General features: G+C 45.0%; 1 protein-coding gene across 2 annotated transcripts in view; it reads right to left on the minus strand.

Moving 5' to 3' along the window:
• Positions 1-9,533: 9,533 nt before the first annotated feature.
• USP12 (ubiquitin specific peptidase 12) overlaps positions 9,534-17,866 on the minus strand; it is a 45,709-nt gene continuing 37,376 nt past the window's right edge. The window contains exons 7-9 of one of the 2 annotated variants that reach the window (XR_002482027.1): positions 17,543-17,621; positions 16,083-16,353; positions 9,534-9,731 (exon numbers count right to left, since the gene is read on the minus strand). Coding sequence is in view for 1 of the 2 variants with exons in the window: in XM_021712939.1 (XP_021568614.1) it covers positions 16,252-16,353; positions 17,543-17,621 (181 nt within the window). In the remaining variant the exon portion in view is untranslated. Of the gene's footprint in view, positions 9,732-13,184; positions 16,354-17,542; positions 17,622-17,866 lie in introns of those variants that run through there. The other variant, XM_021712939.1, reaches the window with a different exon arrangement.

Consider the following 17,866-nt stretch of genomic DNA (forward strand, 5'->3'; position numbering starts at 1 on the left):
GGGCTGTCGATGCCAGAACATCTGCCTGGGTTCAAGAGGTCTGACCCATTTATTATCGTAGTCTAATTTTGTCGAACAGCAAACTGCAGGATAATTTTGAGCTAAATTGCATTTGTGTTTTAACCCAGGGGCCAACATTATTGATGATGTAATAATCCATTCTCTCTATTTTCATCCTTAAGAAAACAATAACCTCTCCCATTAAACTCCCTCTGACCCCAATTTTGGAGACTTACCACAATGCCTAGATCCAAGAGAAATCACAGAACAGTGAAATTAGGTGTGTAAAATGTCAACATGGAGAGAGTTCCTCTCATTGCCAAAGTCTCTCCTGAGGGCCAAAAATCTACGACTTCTCTCAGGGAGGCGTCTTTCCTCTGTCCTCATATCTGCATCACAGGACTGGTCAGACGAGCTCCCGACTGGGTGATGGCTGGAGACCAAAGAGCTTGGCTGAGTCATCCTGAGAAAGTTTCTAGTTGCTTAAGCTGTTACTATCCTGTCATCAACTCAAGAACTAGACTTCAGCAATCAAGATCAGTGATTAACTCCGAGTTGGGAATGGTATCCTCCACGGTGTCGGAGCAGTAAGAGTCCTCATAAAGGCCAGGCAGGATGGCTCACGCCTGTCATCCCAGCACTTTGGGAGGTAGAGGTGAGAGGATTGCCTGAGTCCAGGGGTTCAAGACTAGCCTGGGCAATAAATCAAAAATATTAGCCAGGTGTGGTGGCATGCCCCTGTGGTTCCAGCTACTTGGAAGGCTGAGGTGAAAGGATCGCCTGAGCCCAGGAGGTTGAGGCTGCGGTGGCCGTGAGCATGCCACTGCACTCCAGCCTGGATGACAGAGTGAGACTCCTACTCAAAAAAAAAAAAAAAAAAAGTCCTCATAAAAACACAGGTGGACATATTTCTCAGCTTCACGAGTTTGTGATGCTCTCTCCATTCTGGTGCTCTTGGTATACTCTCAGCCTGAACCCCAAAATACTATTCCTTTAGAAGCAACTGGAAAAGATGATGCGTAGTGCTGTGTTTCAAGCATCCTGGGAAGTTCATAAATATTTGTTGAGTCACTGAGGGACATGGGGGCAGAGATGGGATAGCCCCAACACCTGGGTAGGGACTTTTTATACGTTGATTGCATTCATTCTATATAAATCTCACAATTCCCAAAGAGGAAATTGAACTCTAGAAAGAGTACTCAGCTAGTAAGTGGTGGGGCCGATTTTCTTTTTTTTAAAAGCTATTCTTTACCAAAAAAAATTTTAGGCTTAGCATGGTGACTCACACCTATAATCCCAGCACTTTGGGAGGCCAAGGTGGGAGGATTACCCGAGCCCATGGGTTCAAGACCAGCCTGGGCAACTTGGTGAGATCTCATCTCTACAATGAAAAAAAATTAGCTAGGCATGGTAGCGCATGCCTGTAGTTCCAGCTACTTGGAAGGCTGAGGTGGAAGGATCGCCTGAGTCCAGCAGGTCGAGGCTGCGGTGACTGTGAGCGTGCCACTGCACTCCAGCCTGGGCGAAGAAGTGAGACTCCGACTCAAAAAAAATTTTTTTTTATTTTATTTTATTTTAGAGACAGGATCTCACTGTCGCCCAGGCTGGAGTGCAGTGGTGGGATCATAGCTCACTATAGCCTCAAATTTGTGAGCTCAAGTGAGCCTCCCACCTCAGCCTCTCGAGTAGCTGGGACTACAGGCATACGCCACTATGCCTGGCTAATTTTTTTTTTTTTTAGTAGAAATGGGGTCTTGCTTTGTTGCCCATATTGGTCTCCTTGCTTCGAGCAATCCTCACAGGTGTGAGCCACCCCACCCGGCCTGGATTTTCAAATCAATCTTGTCCAACCTCAAGCCTCCTGCTTTCTCCTTGAACCACTCCAGAGCATCCCAAGAGAGTACTCTTGTCTGTCAGGAATGGCGGGCCCAGCCTCTGCCCAACTCTTCTCTGCACATAAGATCTTCGATTTGGGCCCCATCCCCCATCCCTCCCACCCCCCGCTACCCCCACCAAGGTGCTCCCGCCCTCAGGGAGCTGAGCTCTGGCAGCCCAAGCTGGCCCCGCCCACAAGCACCAAGCACCAGGCATCATGGGTCACTGGAGGGGAAAGAGAGCAACACCTGTGTCCAGCCAGGGGATCAGAAGAGGCTGCAGGAGGCACCGGCAGGTCGGAGAGGCCTTGAAGGGTGCACACAACACTGGTAAGCAGGACAGGGTGGTGTCCTGTGCAGGCTTAGTCTGCCAAGACTGGGTTCTTGGGGGGTGCAGACCCCACCCACACCAGCAAGGCCAACACCTAGACCTGCTCTCAGCCCCTTAGGGACGCTTCCCCTGGGATCCCAGCCACTCATCGGGAAAGCCACACTGGCCTACGTGGAGGCCACGTGGAGAGGCAGATCAAAGACCTCAAGTGTAGCTGTTCTAGGCACGGCTCTGCGGAGACCCCAGCTCAGCCCAGCCAAGCTTCAGGTGATCCAGACTGAGCTGCCGGGCTGCTCCCAGCTTTCCGGCCTTCTCACGGGAGCCCGACATCAGGGGGCAGAGACAAGCTGTTCCTGCCACATCCTGAGCCAGATCTATGCGCATAATAAAACGGTTCTCATACGCCACTAAGTTTTCCTTTCTTAGGCAGCAGTATTCTGTGGAAAGCTGATTCGAGTTCACAATCCCAGTTCCGAACTTCAAGATGGAGTCTGGAGGCCGTATGAAACACCCGGTTTTTATTTAGAGTTTGGAGCACTTAGAACCCCAAGCCCGGTGCCATGGCTTGAGTACTTGTCCTCTCCAAAATGTTTGCTGAAACTCTGTCCCCAAGGAGGCATTACTGAGAGGTGCGGCTTTTAAGAAGTGCTTGGGTCCTGATCAAGTGCCTGTCTTCAGGAAGGGATCCATCCAGTCATAGTTTAAGGGACTCATGGGTTGTCCCATGGGTGGGACTGGTGACGGTATAAGTAGGCGGCTCTGAGCCTATGAGCACGCCCAGACCCTCCTACCTGTGCCACCTCGGGACCCTGCAGAGACCCCGCCGGCAAGATGGCCCTCACCAGACCGCAGCCCCTTGACCTCGGACTTCCCAGCTTCCACGACCGGTGGTGTGGCAGGCCATAAGCTGGCGGTTGGGCGGACAGGCGGTCACAGCACAGTGTAAGACACTGTGACAGAGGACGTGCTGGTGCCCTGGACAGCTCAGGAGGGTTCAGACCTTGACTCTGGAAGACTCAGAAGGACTCCACTGAGGGGGTGACAGGGTTGAAGGCTGAGGGATGACAGTGAGTTTTCAGGTAAGAAGGTGGGGGTGGAGGGAGTGTCCCAGGGGGAGAAACAACCTGTGTGGGCTGAGAGGGGAGGAGGCACGTTGTATCCCAGGGACTAAGCCAGTGTGGCAGATGCCCAGGTAGTGGAGTGTGTGTGTTGTCAGGCAAGGAGGGGTGGTAAGAATGGGGAAAAGGGTATTCAGGAGCTGAACTCTCAGGGACTTTTGCTAAAACACATGGATTCTGGCCGGTCGCAGTGGTTTATATCTGTAATCCCAGCACTTTGAGAGACCAAGGCGAGAGGATTACTGAAGCCCAGAAGTTCAAGGCCAGCCGGGGCAACAATAGCAGATCCTATATCTCTAAAAAATTTTTTTTAAAAATTAGCCAAGGCCGGGCTCGGTGGCTCAGCCTGTAATCCCGCGCTTTGGGAGGCTGAGGTGAGTGGATTGCCTGAGCCCACGGGTTTGTGACCCGCCTGGGCAGCGAGACCTCATCTCTACAATAAATCAAAAAATTAGCTGGGCATGGTAGCGCGCGCCTGTAGTTTCAGCTACTTGGAAGGCTGAGGCAGAAGGATCGCCGGAGCCCAGCAGGTCGAGGCTGCGGTGGCCGGGAGCGGCCACTGCACTCCAGTCTGGGCGACAGAGTGAGACTCCAACTCAAAAAAAAAAAAATTAGCCAGGCATGGTGGTGCACGTCTGTAATCCAAGCTATTCAGGAGGCTAAGGTGGGAGGATCGCCTGAGCCCAGGAGGCTGCAGTGAGCTGTGATCATGCCACTGCACCCCAGCCTGGGAGACAGAGTAAGACCCTGTCTCTTAAAACAAATCAAACAAAAAAAATATGAATTTTGCCCCAGAAAGATGAAGTCACTGATGTGTTTTAAACAAGAGAATTCGTTCATCATTTATTCAATAACGTATGCTCTTTAAAAAAAGGACTCAAATTTCACCGTGGAAAATGGACTTGCACAGGCCAAAACTGGAAGCAGAAAGGCAGGCAAGGAGGCACGGGCGAGGCCGCCTGGCCAGGGCAATGCCCTGGAGACGTCTGGAAAAGCAGACGGTTTGGGAGAGCTTAGGAGCCGGTCCCAAGAGGACTTGCTGAATGTCTGTGCAGGAGGAAGATGGAAGGGCTGGCGGAAGCTTTCCGGCCAATGATTCGTGCACACAGTGAATGATGGGGCCACGCAGGGGCAGGGAGCCTTGCAGGAGGGCCAGTGCTGGGCAGGACGCAGGGCAGCAAGCTGAGTTTGGGGTGTCTGTGGAATACCCAGGAAAAGCTGTCCACGGGCCGGATCTCGGGGGGCCTGGGCTAGGGATACAAGCTCAACAGCTGCTGTCATCAGATGACAACTGAAACCAGGGTGTGGAGGACATTGACCCAGGAGGAGAGCGTGAAGAGAGCACGTGGCCCAGAACGCCAAGGCCAGAGCAGAGCGCTCCTGCCCACTCCCGCGTGCCCCACCAGGGCTGCCAACACCGCGTTGGCATCGTGTGGGTCAAGCCCTCGTCAATTCCGGGCTCCGCTTTCCAGGCCCATCCCTTCTCACCTGGACTCCTCTCTGCCCGGGGCCCTTCTCTTCTCGGTAGGCTTCCCCTCCAATCTGCCCCTAAACTGCCACCAAAGGGATCTTCCACCGAAGGCATTCTGAGAAAGCCCTCAAAGTTTCCTTCACTCCCATCTAGAAAGATCCAGACTTCTTGGCTGGCTCCATGAAGCCCTTTGGGACCAGAGTCTAGCTTTCCTTGCCATGTGCTTGCCAAACATGCCCAGCCAGAAGCAGCCTCTGCTTCCCACGCACACAACGCTCTCGTGGGCTCCACGGCCCCTCGCCTTGTTCTTAAACCTAGGATGCCACCTGCCTCTTCTTGGTTTAGATAATCTGTGCTTCTCCTCTCAAGCTTGGCTCACGCAGTGGTCCCTCTGCAGGCCTCCCTGCCAGCAATCTGACTCAGACGCCCTTTCTCTGGGCTCCCCATCGTCTTCTTGACATTCCCATCATGGCTCTCAACACTCCGTATCATGGCCATTCATTATTTACTTGTCTGCTTCCTTTACTGAACTGCACATATGAATTCAACTTGGTGTTTTTGAATCAGGTGTACAGAAGGCGCTCAATAAATATATGCGGCATACATACAGGTTCGCAAATATTGATGGAGTGCTTTCCACCTAATCAGCTCGGAACACTGAGTTAAGTAGGCATCCACGGTGATCTTTATATTAGAGAGGACAGCACTGAAGTGCAGGAGCCCAAGGACACACCTGGAGCAGGGCAGGGCTGTGGAGGTGGTCTACCCACCTCTAGCCCCGTGTGCTGTTTTTGAGTTGGGGGTCTGGCTCTGTTGCCCAGGCTGGAGTGCAGTGGCATGATCACGGCTCACTGCAGCCTCGAACTCCTGGGCTCAGGCGATCCTTCCGCCTCAGCCACCCAAGTAGCTGGTACTACAGGCGCACACCACCACGCCCAGCTCATTTGTTATAGAGAGGAGGTCTTGCTATGTTGCCCAGGCTGGTCTCGAACTGCTGGGCTCAAACAATCCTCCCGCGTCGGCCTCCCAAAGTGCTGGAATTACAATTGTGAATCATCACACCTCGCCTAGGCCTGTGCTCTTAACCACAACAGGCTTCCTCTAATATTTCCTCTGATTCCGAGGAACATTTTACACGTCTTTCGTCTTGACCTTTTTTTTTTTTTTTTAAATGAACTTGCCATTGTATAAACAAGGAGTGTGGGCTTAGGAGGTTGATGCGACTTGTTCAAGGTCACGAGTCTGTGAAGGGCTGGCTCCCCATCAGCTTCAAGTGTGTATGCTTAGCACAACACACAGAGAAGGCAAGACACACGACAGTCAACAAGCTAACAGTCCAGACCTCCACTGGTGCTGGGAAGAGCCCAAGAGAACCGCGTTGGAGAAAAGTGACACATTCCCGTGGATAACTCCCCCTCCAAGAGTCTGATGGCACACTGAACACCAACGAGCCATCACATGCCAGACGGGACTAGAAGGCTGGAGTTGAGTCATCCTACCTCCTGTGTCCCTGGGACCTCTGCATCTAATGCAGACTCCCGGAAACCTCCCTCTGATCACACTGGGCTGGCTTTAATCTGTCCACAGTCCCTTCACAAAACTTCTCTCTAAACACATCCAAGTTGCCTGGCAAATGTTTTTGTTTGCTGTCCCACAACCTCTCAAAAGTCTTTAAAATTTGTCATCTTTCTATGGGTGAAAGGAAGTTTTTTATGCCAGCAGATGACATGGATGCAATTGGTTGCTAGTAGAAACTTTCAAGACACCCACCAACACTCTTAACATGAGACTGATTTGGTTTTACTAATCTGTCCTCAAGGATTAAATGCCTCACATCACTGCAGGTTATAACACAGTCTGTGAGTACACCAAAAATCCTAATTAAGAATCTTAATAGGCCGGGTGCGGTGGCTCAAGCCTATAATCCCAGCACTTTGGGAGGCTGAGGCAATAGGATTGTCTGAGCCTGTGGGTTCGAGACCAGCTGGGCAACATGTTGAAACCCCCTCGTCTCTACAATAAATCAAAAAATTAGCTGGGCATGGTAGTGCGAGCCTATAGTTCTGGCAACTTGGAAGGTTAAGGTGGAAGGATCACCACAGTCCAGCAGGCTGATGCTGGGGTGGCCATGAGTATGCCACTGCACTCCAGCCTGGGTGAGGGAGTGAGACTCCAACTTAAAAAAAAATCATAATAGCCATTTTAACTCTACCGGATCTCAAATTCTAGTGACAGTTTTGGGATGTGGGACAGAGGCTAAGGGGTATACCCTGGGCAAGCGGATTCAAATTATTCACATGCCACCATGGCTAGACTTCCCCAAACTGCTAGGCAAGGCCAGTTTATGAAAAGCAAATGCTTGCAACTGTGGTTCATCCTACCGTGAAATACTAATGGTCTGACCTCCAGAGCTGACCCCCTGCCTGGTGTCTTGACAAAAGCCTTCTCCATCTACCTTGGTGTGCAGTAGAAAAGTCTAAGACCCTCCCCCAGGCTTCCTCTCCCTTGTGCCCCACTAGGCAGTCACAGCCAGGGCTGGTCATCTTCCAGACCCTGCCCCGTGCCACAGCTGGAAAATGTCATCCACAATACACGTCTCCCACCCCTGCACACTTCAGCACAGGGTATGGACCTCATCTCTGTTTGTAACTTTACGTTCAGTAACGTAAATTCACGTAATTTCAAACCAGTTTAACCTATCGTGGAATACAGCGTATATATAAGTGTAGAAATCCAGACACTACAATGCCCATAACCTTTGTGCTCATGATAGAAATTTGGGGTGGGGAGAAGTAGGAATTTTTAAAATACGTCTGTTGAACAAATGAATTTAATCAAAGTGCAACAATTGATGGTTTGGGAAATAGTAAGTATATGTAATACTGGAAAAATAAGTCCAATGCTTACCTGTGGCTCTATTTCCTGAGGCTTCCATTACGACATCTAACAGTTCATTCCTTTGACATCTAAATCTTTTAAGTCTACTTTCCTCATCATTCTGTCATCACTTTTTCTTAAAATAAGTGCAAAATCTTGGCAGGTTATAAAAAGCTAGCAGCTAGTAAAAGTCCAGCCGTGAAAACATTCATTTTTACAGCCTAAAAAAACACTATTTGGATGATGGTTTCTAACTGAAAGGAAAAGTTACTAGCAAAAAAAAAAAGTTTCAGTATATAATTTTAAAACAACACAACAAATCATTGCATTTATCATCCCCAAATGTGCACAGACAGTCTATTACTGTCTTGTTTCTGGGCCTCACAGAGATTGGAACTTTATAACACCATGGTCAAATGCAGTGAAATAAAATTCTATTCTGTAGTCTTGCTTATAAATGACCCACCATGTGCTTTCCAGGATTTATAGGGAGAGTGTTACAAATAGCACAACCATGCAAGATCACAGATCATCCCTGTTACCCTGTAATGCAGTCTTCTATAAGGTTGGCCACAACTCAGATGTGCATCAATCCACAGAATAGAACGTTCTTCCAAGGAAAGTGTTTTGTGACATAGTGGAAGGTGTTTGATTCATGCGGGGTAGATTTGCCCAGGACCAGTCATTTCACTGATACCATCCTGCCTGCTCAAACTGAAGGCAATAGAAACTCAACTGTCACTCTGAAATCTCGAGACGGGTGTGTTTTCTTCAACCCACCTCTCTTTCCTAGTCAAGGACAGGTGTTGGGATGCTTTCCATCCTAATGACAGTGGCAACTTAAGTCGATCCTGCAGGGAATTAGAGCTCTCTGCGCCCAATGAGGGCGGTGGGATGTAAGACACAATTTGGGCTCTGGAAGAGGAGGGTACCAGTGTACCCAGTGACCCTGGGAGAGTCGCTAAGTCTTAGCCACCTCATCTGGGAAGGGTAAAGTTATCCAGCACAACTCCCTAGCCTGGATAAGAACCCTGCCTACAAACAGCTCCAGAGCGTGGGTTTGACACTTCCTTTTTTTTTGAGTTAAGAGTCTCACTCTGTCTCCCAGACTGGAGTGCAGTGGCACACTCACGGCCACCCTAGCATCAACCTGCTGGGCTCCGGCAATCCTTCTGCCTCAGCCTTCCAAGTAGCTAGAACTACAGGTGTGCACTACCAGGCTAATTTTTTATTTATTGTAGAGACAAGTTGCTTGGGCTGGTCTCAAACCTGAGTGCTCAGGCAGTCCACTTGCCTCGACCTCCCAAAGTGCTGGGATTACAGGCTGAGCCACTGAGCCCGGCAATACTTCCCTTCTTATTGTCTCTTCCTCTCCCTGCAGAACCAGAAAGCTCTTCCTTGGACTTGGCATGTGACTCTCTGTCCCTTCCAAGGCAGCCCCAACTCAACCCTGGAAAGAAAACATCCCCGGATGACAACCCTTCAGAGCCTGCATTTGAAGACAAGTCCTACACCCTCCTGGTTTTCCCTGGGCATTCCTTAGGGCATCTGGATTTTGGACAACCCTTCTGTGTCAGTTCAACTCTAGCTCGGCAGTGACCTTACAGAAACCCAACAGGGAACTCCACACAGGTTCTAACACAGGAAGTTCCAAGCTTGGCTAATCAGAATCACGCGGGAGCTTTTGGAAACGAGTTTTCTCATCTCCAGTGGATCAGAGTCTTAAGGGATGGATCTCAGGAAACAGAACCTTCTATTACTAATCATCCAGATTTGGGGATGCCTGATCGAATCAGTACAGTGATTTGGTCTTTTCTTGATCTTAAGATAGTTTTGCTTATTGAAAACAAGCAGAAAATATGAACTTTTCCCAAGTTTCACATCACAGTTTAATTATATGGCAAATCATTAACAACAGCTGAGGAAAAACGTAAAGAAGCCGATTATTCAGATGAAAGACAACAAATGCACGAGGTAGAAAAGTGTAAGACTTTCTCGGCGATCAGGGCTCCACAGCGGCTTTCTGAGCGAGAATTCCTCAGAGCAGTTTAGGGCTTTTCCTTAGGGAAAGGAAAGGTAAAAGTCAGTCTGATGCAGGCCTAGGAACTCTATTACCCAACACTTATAAATTCATATGCTTAAATCCCTGTTATACTTTGCATTTCTAGTCCCCTTGTTTTTGTTTCAGATTCCTTTTAGCAATCTGACCGCACCTCTGCAGATTTCATTAATCCCGTCTTACCCTGCATACCTCCAACGATTCTGTAGAGCTGTGTAGATGTTTATACAGCAAATTTTCCTAACAACCTATGTTATCTTTGATTTCCTCTCAGATGATAAATTCCTTAAGGGCAAAAACGATGCCTTCAACTTTCTTAATAATGACTTACAGTAAGCATGTAAGTATTGGTGACTGGTTTAAAAAAAAAATCTTTTGCTATTCTCAAACTCTTCCAAAAAGAAAAGGATGGAACATTTCTTAACTCATTCTATTAAGCCAGTATTACCCAGACACCAAACCCAAAGACACTACAACAGAAAATTACAGAAAATTACAGGCCAATGTCCCTAATCAACATCAATGGAAAAACTGTCAACAAAATACTAACAAAACAAATTCAGCAGCATACTACCAGGATTATACCAAGTAGGATTTATTCCTAGAATACAAGGAAGGTTTAACATACAAAAATCATTGTATTAATATAATGAGGAAAACAAAAACACGTGATCAACTCAACTGATACAAAAAAGCATTTGAAAAAAATTCAACACCCTTTCTTGATAAATACACACACACACACACACACACACTCTCAAACTGGAATAGAGACTTCTTTAACATGATAAAGGCCATACATGAAAAACTCACAGATAACATCATACTCAATGATGGAAGACTGAAAGCTTCTCCTCTAAGATCAGGAACAAGACAAGAATGCCAACTTTCACCACTTCTATTCAATATATATTGCAGTGGAAATTCTAGGCAGAGCAATTAGGCAAAACAAGTAAATAAAAGACATCCAAATTTGAAAAAACGAAGTAAAATTATCTCTTCACAAATGGTATGATCTTACACATAGAAAACTTTAAAAGATTCCACATCAAAAAACTGTTAAAGCTAACAAATTCAAAAAAAGTTGCAGATGCAAAATCAACACAAAAAATGAGCTGCATTTCCTTATGCAGATAATGAACAATCCTAAAAGGAAATTAAGAAAACAGGCTGGGTACAGTGGCTCACGCCTGTAATCCCAGCACATTGAGAGGCCAAGGCGGCAGGATTGCTTGAGCCCAGGAGTTCAAGACCATAGGCAAAATAGTGAAACCTCATCTCTACAAAAAGAAACAACAAAAAAAATCAAAATATTATCTGGGCAGGGTGGCATGTGCCTGTGGTCCCAGCTACTTGGAAGGCTAAGACAGGAGGTCTGTATGAACCCAGGAGTACAAGGCTACAGTGAGCTATGATCATGCCACTGTATTCTATCCTGGACAAGAGAGACCTTGACTCAAACTACAACAACAACAATTTCACTTATAATAATAATAAAAAATATTGTGGAATAAATTTACCCAAGAAGGTGACAGGCTTGCACACTAAAAACTACAAAATATTGCTGACAGAACTTAAAGAAGACCTAACTAAATGGAAAGATATTCAGTGTTCCTGGATTAGAAGACTTAATATGGTTAATATGATAATACTACCCAAAGCAATCTAGGAATTCAACATAATCTCTATCAAAAATATAACTTTCGCATAAATAGAAAAACCCAATCTAAAATTCATATGAAATCTCGGGGGCCCCGAACAGCCAAAATAATCTTGAAAAAGAACAGAGTTGGAAGACATACACTTTCTTATTTCAAAACTTACTACAAAGCTACAGTAATCAAAACAGTGTGTTACTCGCATAGGGAGAGACATATAGATCAATGGGGTAAAAGAGAGAGCCCAGAAATAAACCCCAGCATATACGACCAGTTGATTTCTGGCAAGGGCACCAAGGCCATTCGGTGGGAAAAGGAAAATCTTTTCAGTAAGTGGTGCTGGAAAAAAAGAATGATGTTGACCCTCATCTTATACCTATACTAAAACAAACTCAAAATGGACCAAAGACATAATATCAGAGCTAAAACTACAAAACTCTTAGAAGAAAACACAGGGCACAATGTGGATGAGCCTTGGAAATGAAGTAAGTCAGACACAAAAGGACAAATATTGCATTAATTCCACCTATATGAGGTTACTAAAGCCATGAAACCCAGAGATAGAAAGCAGAATGCAGGTTCCAAGGCCTGGGGGAAGGATGCGGAGTTATTTAATGGGTATAGAGTTCCTGATGGGATAATAATGAAAAGAATTCTGGAAATGGATAGGATGACATTTGCATAACACTGAGAATGTATTTGGTGGCACTTAATTGGACACTTAAAAGTAGTTAAAATGATCATTTTAAAGTTATTTCACCACAATAAAAGTCCTTTGATCAATTACACCTCTTTGAAACCTGGGCCCTGCTACCTTCCAGCTGAGTGGCTCTGGGAATGTTCCTTAACCTCCAAGTGCGTCGACTCTTCTGTACAATGAGGCCATCACAGATGCTGTTAAGATTAACATTAAAAGTACAGGCCGAGTGCAGGGCCCAGCACACAGCAGGCTATCGCTCAAAAATGATGGGTTGTTATTTCGGCAGCTCTCGTGAGAGGACAGGTGATAATTACAGAAAACATGAAGAGCTGGAAAGAGCGTTAAAATGTTACCATGCATAGATACTGGTAGCAGGGAAACTTGAAAAAAGTTGTGGGGGGGGGCAGGAATCTTGGCTTTTCAACAGTTCAGAAAAACTCAGTGACAGAGGATTTCATTTACGAAAAGTTCAATATTCAGTGTGTGACAGTTGCTTAGAAATGAATGCAACCCTGGGTCTCCAAGGACAGTGCAGCGCACCCATCACCGAGTTTATTCCAAAACACTTAGTGATATGCTTCCAGAATAGGCCCCCAAGAATGTTGAAGTCTTTGAAAGCCACGTTAATGCCAAGATCAGTTTTGAGGCACCCCGGGGGAATGGAGGACAAACTGAACACGATGGCACCGGAAGTAACAATTCCAGGTACTCACCAGTGAGCTGGCTCTGAGCACTCGGGGCAGGGCGTCTAGCCACTTGTGAGATGGGCCACTCCACTGGGAGGGAGGCTGAGCAGTAGAAACAGTGGTCTTTAAGGCATGTATCCTCTAAGGTTCTACATCTGAGCATGTAAACTTTGGATTTTTCAGAAGACACGCTATCATGTCAAGATCAACGCAAGCCGTGTGCCATGCGAACATAGCCTAAGCAGAATGTTGATTCACAGACACACACTTCTGTTCTGGGGAGAATCTCTTTGGATAACAAAAAGTTACAGCTTGAGCAAAAGCAGCAACACAATTTCCAAAGTGTCCACTTCTCATGAGCAAATACATCTTAGGCAAAAAGGAAAAAAAAACACTTAAAAACCCACAAGCACAAATAAACCAACTTTAATAGATATTATTTTGTATTTATATAGCGCCTTCTTCAAGAACCTTAAATGCTTTACAGACATTATCTCTAATTAATCCCCACAACAACCCTGTGAGGTAGGTATTACTCCCATTTTACAAGACAGGGAGACTGAAGCACAGAGAGGTTAAGTGACTTGCCCAAGGTCACACGGTTAAGTTCACTGAAGAGCCAGGACCTGAGCGCTGTGGCCTCCCAGCTCCCAGCCAAATACCTCATGAGAGAATCTTGAATACGAAGTATCTCTAAAGAAAGTGTCAAGAGTAGTATGTTATGAAACTGAGGTCTTTCTACCGCCAACAAGGAAAGAAAAAACCCTACACTGATGGTTAGAGGCCAACAAAGACCTACAGAGTACGTTTCCCTCCCACAGCCTACTGGCTCCCGTCTTAAACAGTCTTCTAGACTTTCTAAGATGGAAGCCATGCAACTTAGGAAGTGGAACTTAATTTAGAATATTTACTTTCAGTTACGATAATTTATAGACATTTTTATTCCAATATACAAATACAGGACAGCCACCCCAACAAACACGTACACAGTTACACAGCAGCTGGCTGCCATCTAACGGACACCTGCCCTCAGCCAGCCACCCGCCGCACCATCTCGTGACACTTTCCTCATGGGTCATTTTCCTTACCGTTCCTGTATCTGTTTCCTCAACCCTGGCCCTGTGTGTGTGTTAAAAGCATACTGAGTTTCTGGTAAGCTTCAAGACACTTTACTTAGATATAGCTGCACTAAGAGGAAAAAGGACATTTAAAACCATCACCCCAGTCCCTCCTGTGACAAATCATACCATGGAACATGTGTGGGCATGAATGAAGTGTGTGACTACCATGGAACTCAACGAGAGAACTTCCTTGACTATGAAATGTAACTTGGCTTTTACTGCTTGTTTTTCTTAAATGCAACAACAAACACCACGTGGTATTTTAATGCTGTACCTTTCTGCCCATGACTTCAGCTGCCTTCCTAAGCAAGCCGCGGTCTCCCTGAGGTTGAGACCAACTCGGCTTCCCGGGACTCTTTTCCTTTGTACTGAAAGCTGCAGAAATACAGCTTCAATCCTGAGACAGTCAGGTTGAAGTCCTCGCGACAAGTGTGCGCTCACTCCCCTGCTCTGACTCTGCCCACATTCCTGGTTGCGATTCTCTGTGCGATGTTGGTTCACCAGGCAGGCTATGTACAGTGTGCACAAAGCAACCCCAGTCAGGGGGAGGCTTGGAAAACTGAGTCTTAAGAAGAAATCTGTCAAAATACTTTTGACGTTCGGTACAAATGCTAATATTATAATTTTCTCCCAGCACATCTGTTTAAGAAGCCCAATTAGCGAAGTGACCCTGTTAGAGATTTGTTTGTGGAATAGGTGAAGTCATTTCCTGAGCTAAAAGATACAGATAATAAATGTTCATCATAGCAGCAGAATAAAAACATTCTTTTTTGCTGTTTGTTTTCCATAGTCAACATTTTAGCAAAGTAACTTTAGAAAATAACAGAATTTTTAAAAATTACTGCCTGAAAAGAGTTTGGTAAAGAACATCCGAGACCTGATTGCTATTCTTCTGAATATAACTTTCAATTATTTTCTCCCAGTTACATTCGACCACTATCAGACAACTTACTTGGAAGCTGGCATAGAAAATGTCAACCATAATGGGCTGCATACATTTTACATTACATATAGTACTTCATGAAACCCCCAATAGAATGAAGTCTTAACAAACACAAACGTTCGTTTCTGAACACTCTTCCAGTAAGGTTTGTGAAGGCAGAGGGGAAAAGGACTCCATTTCATTAAGATGTGATCTTCCAAGGGTGTTTGTTGTTTTAGCTCATGGCCTGGGCTGCCAGGGTTATGATGAATGTATTTCTTCTTTCCAGGGTAAAAAATGACATTTGAAAATAACATAAATGCTATGACATGAATTTTCCAAGCATGGCCTCAACTTGAAACATTAGAATACTTAAGAAGTCTAAAGACTGGTATATCACCACTGCACCAGAATTTTTTATTATTCCAACAACTAGAGGGATTGATAGTTTTTTATTTTACTAAAATTAAAGCTGAATAAAGTAACTGACTTATAAACTATAGTAAAAGGACAATATTTAGCCAGAGATATCAGTTCCTCCTGAAAAAGAATACTTACCTCCTCTCATTGCAATTTTTCTAAGGTATCTTACCGATTTCAGAGAGAATTTAAAATTCACCTTAAAAGTGGAAACAAACAAATGGACTAGTTAAACTGACATAAGCTAATAAAAATATGCTCAAATTGACTGACAGAATCATGGGCACTTCATACAATACTTAGGCTCTACCAGTTTATTTTAAGTAAAATAAATAAGGAAAAATTATAATTACAAAGCCAGTCTTTCCCCTTGGGGAAACAAAAAGCCACTTTTGACCAATTGTTCCCTACATATACATATATTGTATATTATTATAAGCTTCTTCAGAGAAGCAAGACATATTTGTCTTCCTGACACTGGATTATCTAGTATCTCGGTTAGTTTTTTACATCAGGAAGGCAACTGCAAGTGTTGGGCCCAAAAGTATTTCTGGTTTACTCTTGAAAAGACCACTGACCATGCTTCCATACATATGGAACCAGGCAAACTTACACGGTGTGTTCAATATCACCCCCTACAATGATTAATACATCCTAGCACAGATTCTGATTCCTTCTGCTGCACCCCCAAGGAATTCAAATCATTATTGGTGCAATTAATCGAGAGACAATGCGTGTCAATGACTGGAAGGCTGCTTTAGAGAGGAGCTGGTATCTCTGATTTCACTTCCTTGTTGTGTGGAACTGCACAGACAGCATGATACCTGAGCAAATAAATCAACTACCATGATCGAAGGGCTTGTTCATCCGTCGTCTTTGCTTTATCGTGTGCAAAGTATGCCACTGCCCCCTGAGCTTCCTGCATTTCTCTTTTCTTGAAAAATCAGTGCTTGATCCTTTCCAAATAGCCAGAGAAGAAATGAGGCAGAAAGTATCTCTTCATCACGGCTCCCCTCAGTCCCGAGACTGATAGAAAAGGATGTAACCAGACTCAGAGTTCTTTGAGATATCTGATGTCAACCCGTAGAATTCTTCAATAGCTTGTGCATCAATTTTCTGGGAGGCAAAATGTAAACATTAGTACATAAATGAGCTCTGTACAACCAGAATGGCCTATGTTAAAAAGACTGACAACAGCAAGTACTGGTGAGAAGGTGGTGAAATGGAACTCAACACATGGCGATGGGAATGCAAAATGGGACAGACATTCTGGAAATCTGTTTGGCAATAAAAGTGGAACAAACAACTCCTCTTGGGTCTAGGAATTCGCCTTCTGATGGCACACAGGTTGAACTACACGAAATCACTAATTGTCAACCATTTGGGCCTACAAAAAATGTATTTCCAATGGTCCAACCTAATACATACCCAAGAAAAACGACAGCCTATCTAGGTCCAGCAAAAGGCTTGCACAGGGATGATCAAGGCATTTTTATTCACAATAGTCAATAATTGACAAAAAAGCCAAATTTCTAACTTGGTATGGTCATACGATAGAATTTAAAAAAAGAACTATTAAAGGTAACAAGGATGAATTTCACACAAAAGAAACCATACTGTATGAGTCCGTTTCTGTTCAAGCACAGGTAAGATGAATCATATGATAAAAATTCCAATAGCAGGTTCCATGGGAGGGAAGGCAGAGGTGAGGAGAGCCAGGATGCTGACCAGGAGGAGGTAGGAGCCTACTGGAGTGTTGAAAATACCTTCTGTCTTGATCTGAATGGTGGTCACGTCACAAGTGTAAGCATGTGTGCTGGGGGGTGTGCACATTCGCATTAAAAACCCATGGGTTAAGATCTGTGTATTTTATGGATCCATGTTATATGGCACATAATTTTTTTTCTAAATAATGGGAGGTTTCTGTGTGTGTGTGTGTTTGTGTGTGTGTGTGTGTGTGTAAGAAAGCAGGATTTATTGAGAGGACAGAAAAGCTACCACAGTGGGAGGGGACCTGAAGGGTTTGCCTGGTTTCTGTGTTTTTTATTTTTTATTTTAAACCAGCTCTGTTGTTGGAAACTTTTCCCTTGTTTTATTCCAGACGTTTTAAGGTCAGGTGGCTACTCAAGTGTTGGGCTTGGACATTAGGGACTGAGAAGCAGGAACTCAATGACAACCCTAAGGACCAAACATTTGTCTAATTCTCATCACCAGTCATGCAAGAACGAGAAACCATGAGAAGAAAGTGAAGAGCAACATAAACACACGAGTTTAAAGAAAAATAGAAAACTAAGAAACTACTTACTTCTACAATGTCGTCATCAAACAACAACCAAAAATCATGACTCTTAACTATTGCAATATAATGGCCTCGATTGGGACCACTACAACAAAAAAAGAAAAAAGTTAATTTTATACAACGATTATTAATATTATTTTTTATGCCATTAATATTATGTTCTATAGAGTAAAGAAACTGAAACAGATAAAAATACCCCTTATCTATTCTTTCTAAGAAAAGAGACAGCCGGGCTCGTTGGCTCAGCCTGTAATCCCACGCTTTGGGAGGCTGAGGTGAGTGGACTGCCTGAGCCCGTGGGTTCGAGACCCGCCTGGGCAGCGAGACCTC

Source organism: Carlito syrichta, unplaced genomic scaffold, assembly GCF_000164805.1.
Source record: "Carlito syrichta isolate Samal-C Ts95f unplaced genomic scaffold, Tarsius_syrichta-2.0.1 Scaffold303736, whole genome shotgun sequence".
NCBI classification, from domain to species: Eukaryota; Metazoa; Chordata; class Mammalia; order Primates; family Tarsiidae; genus Carlito; species Carlito syrichta.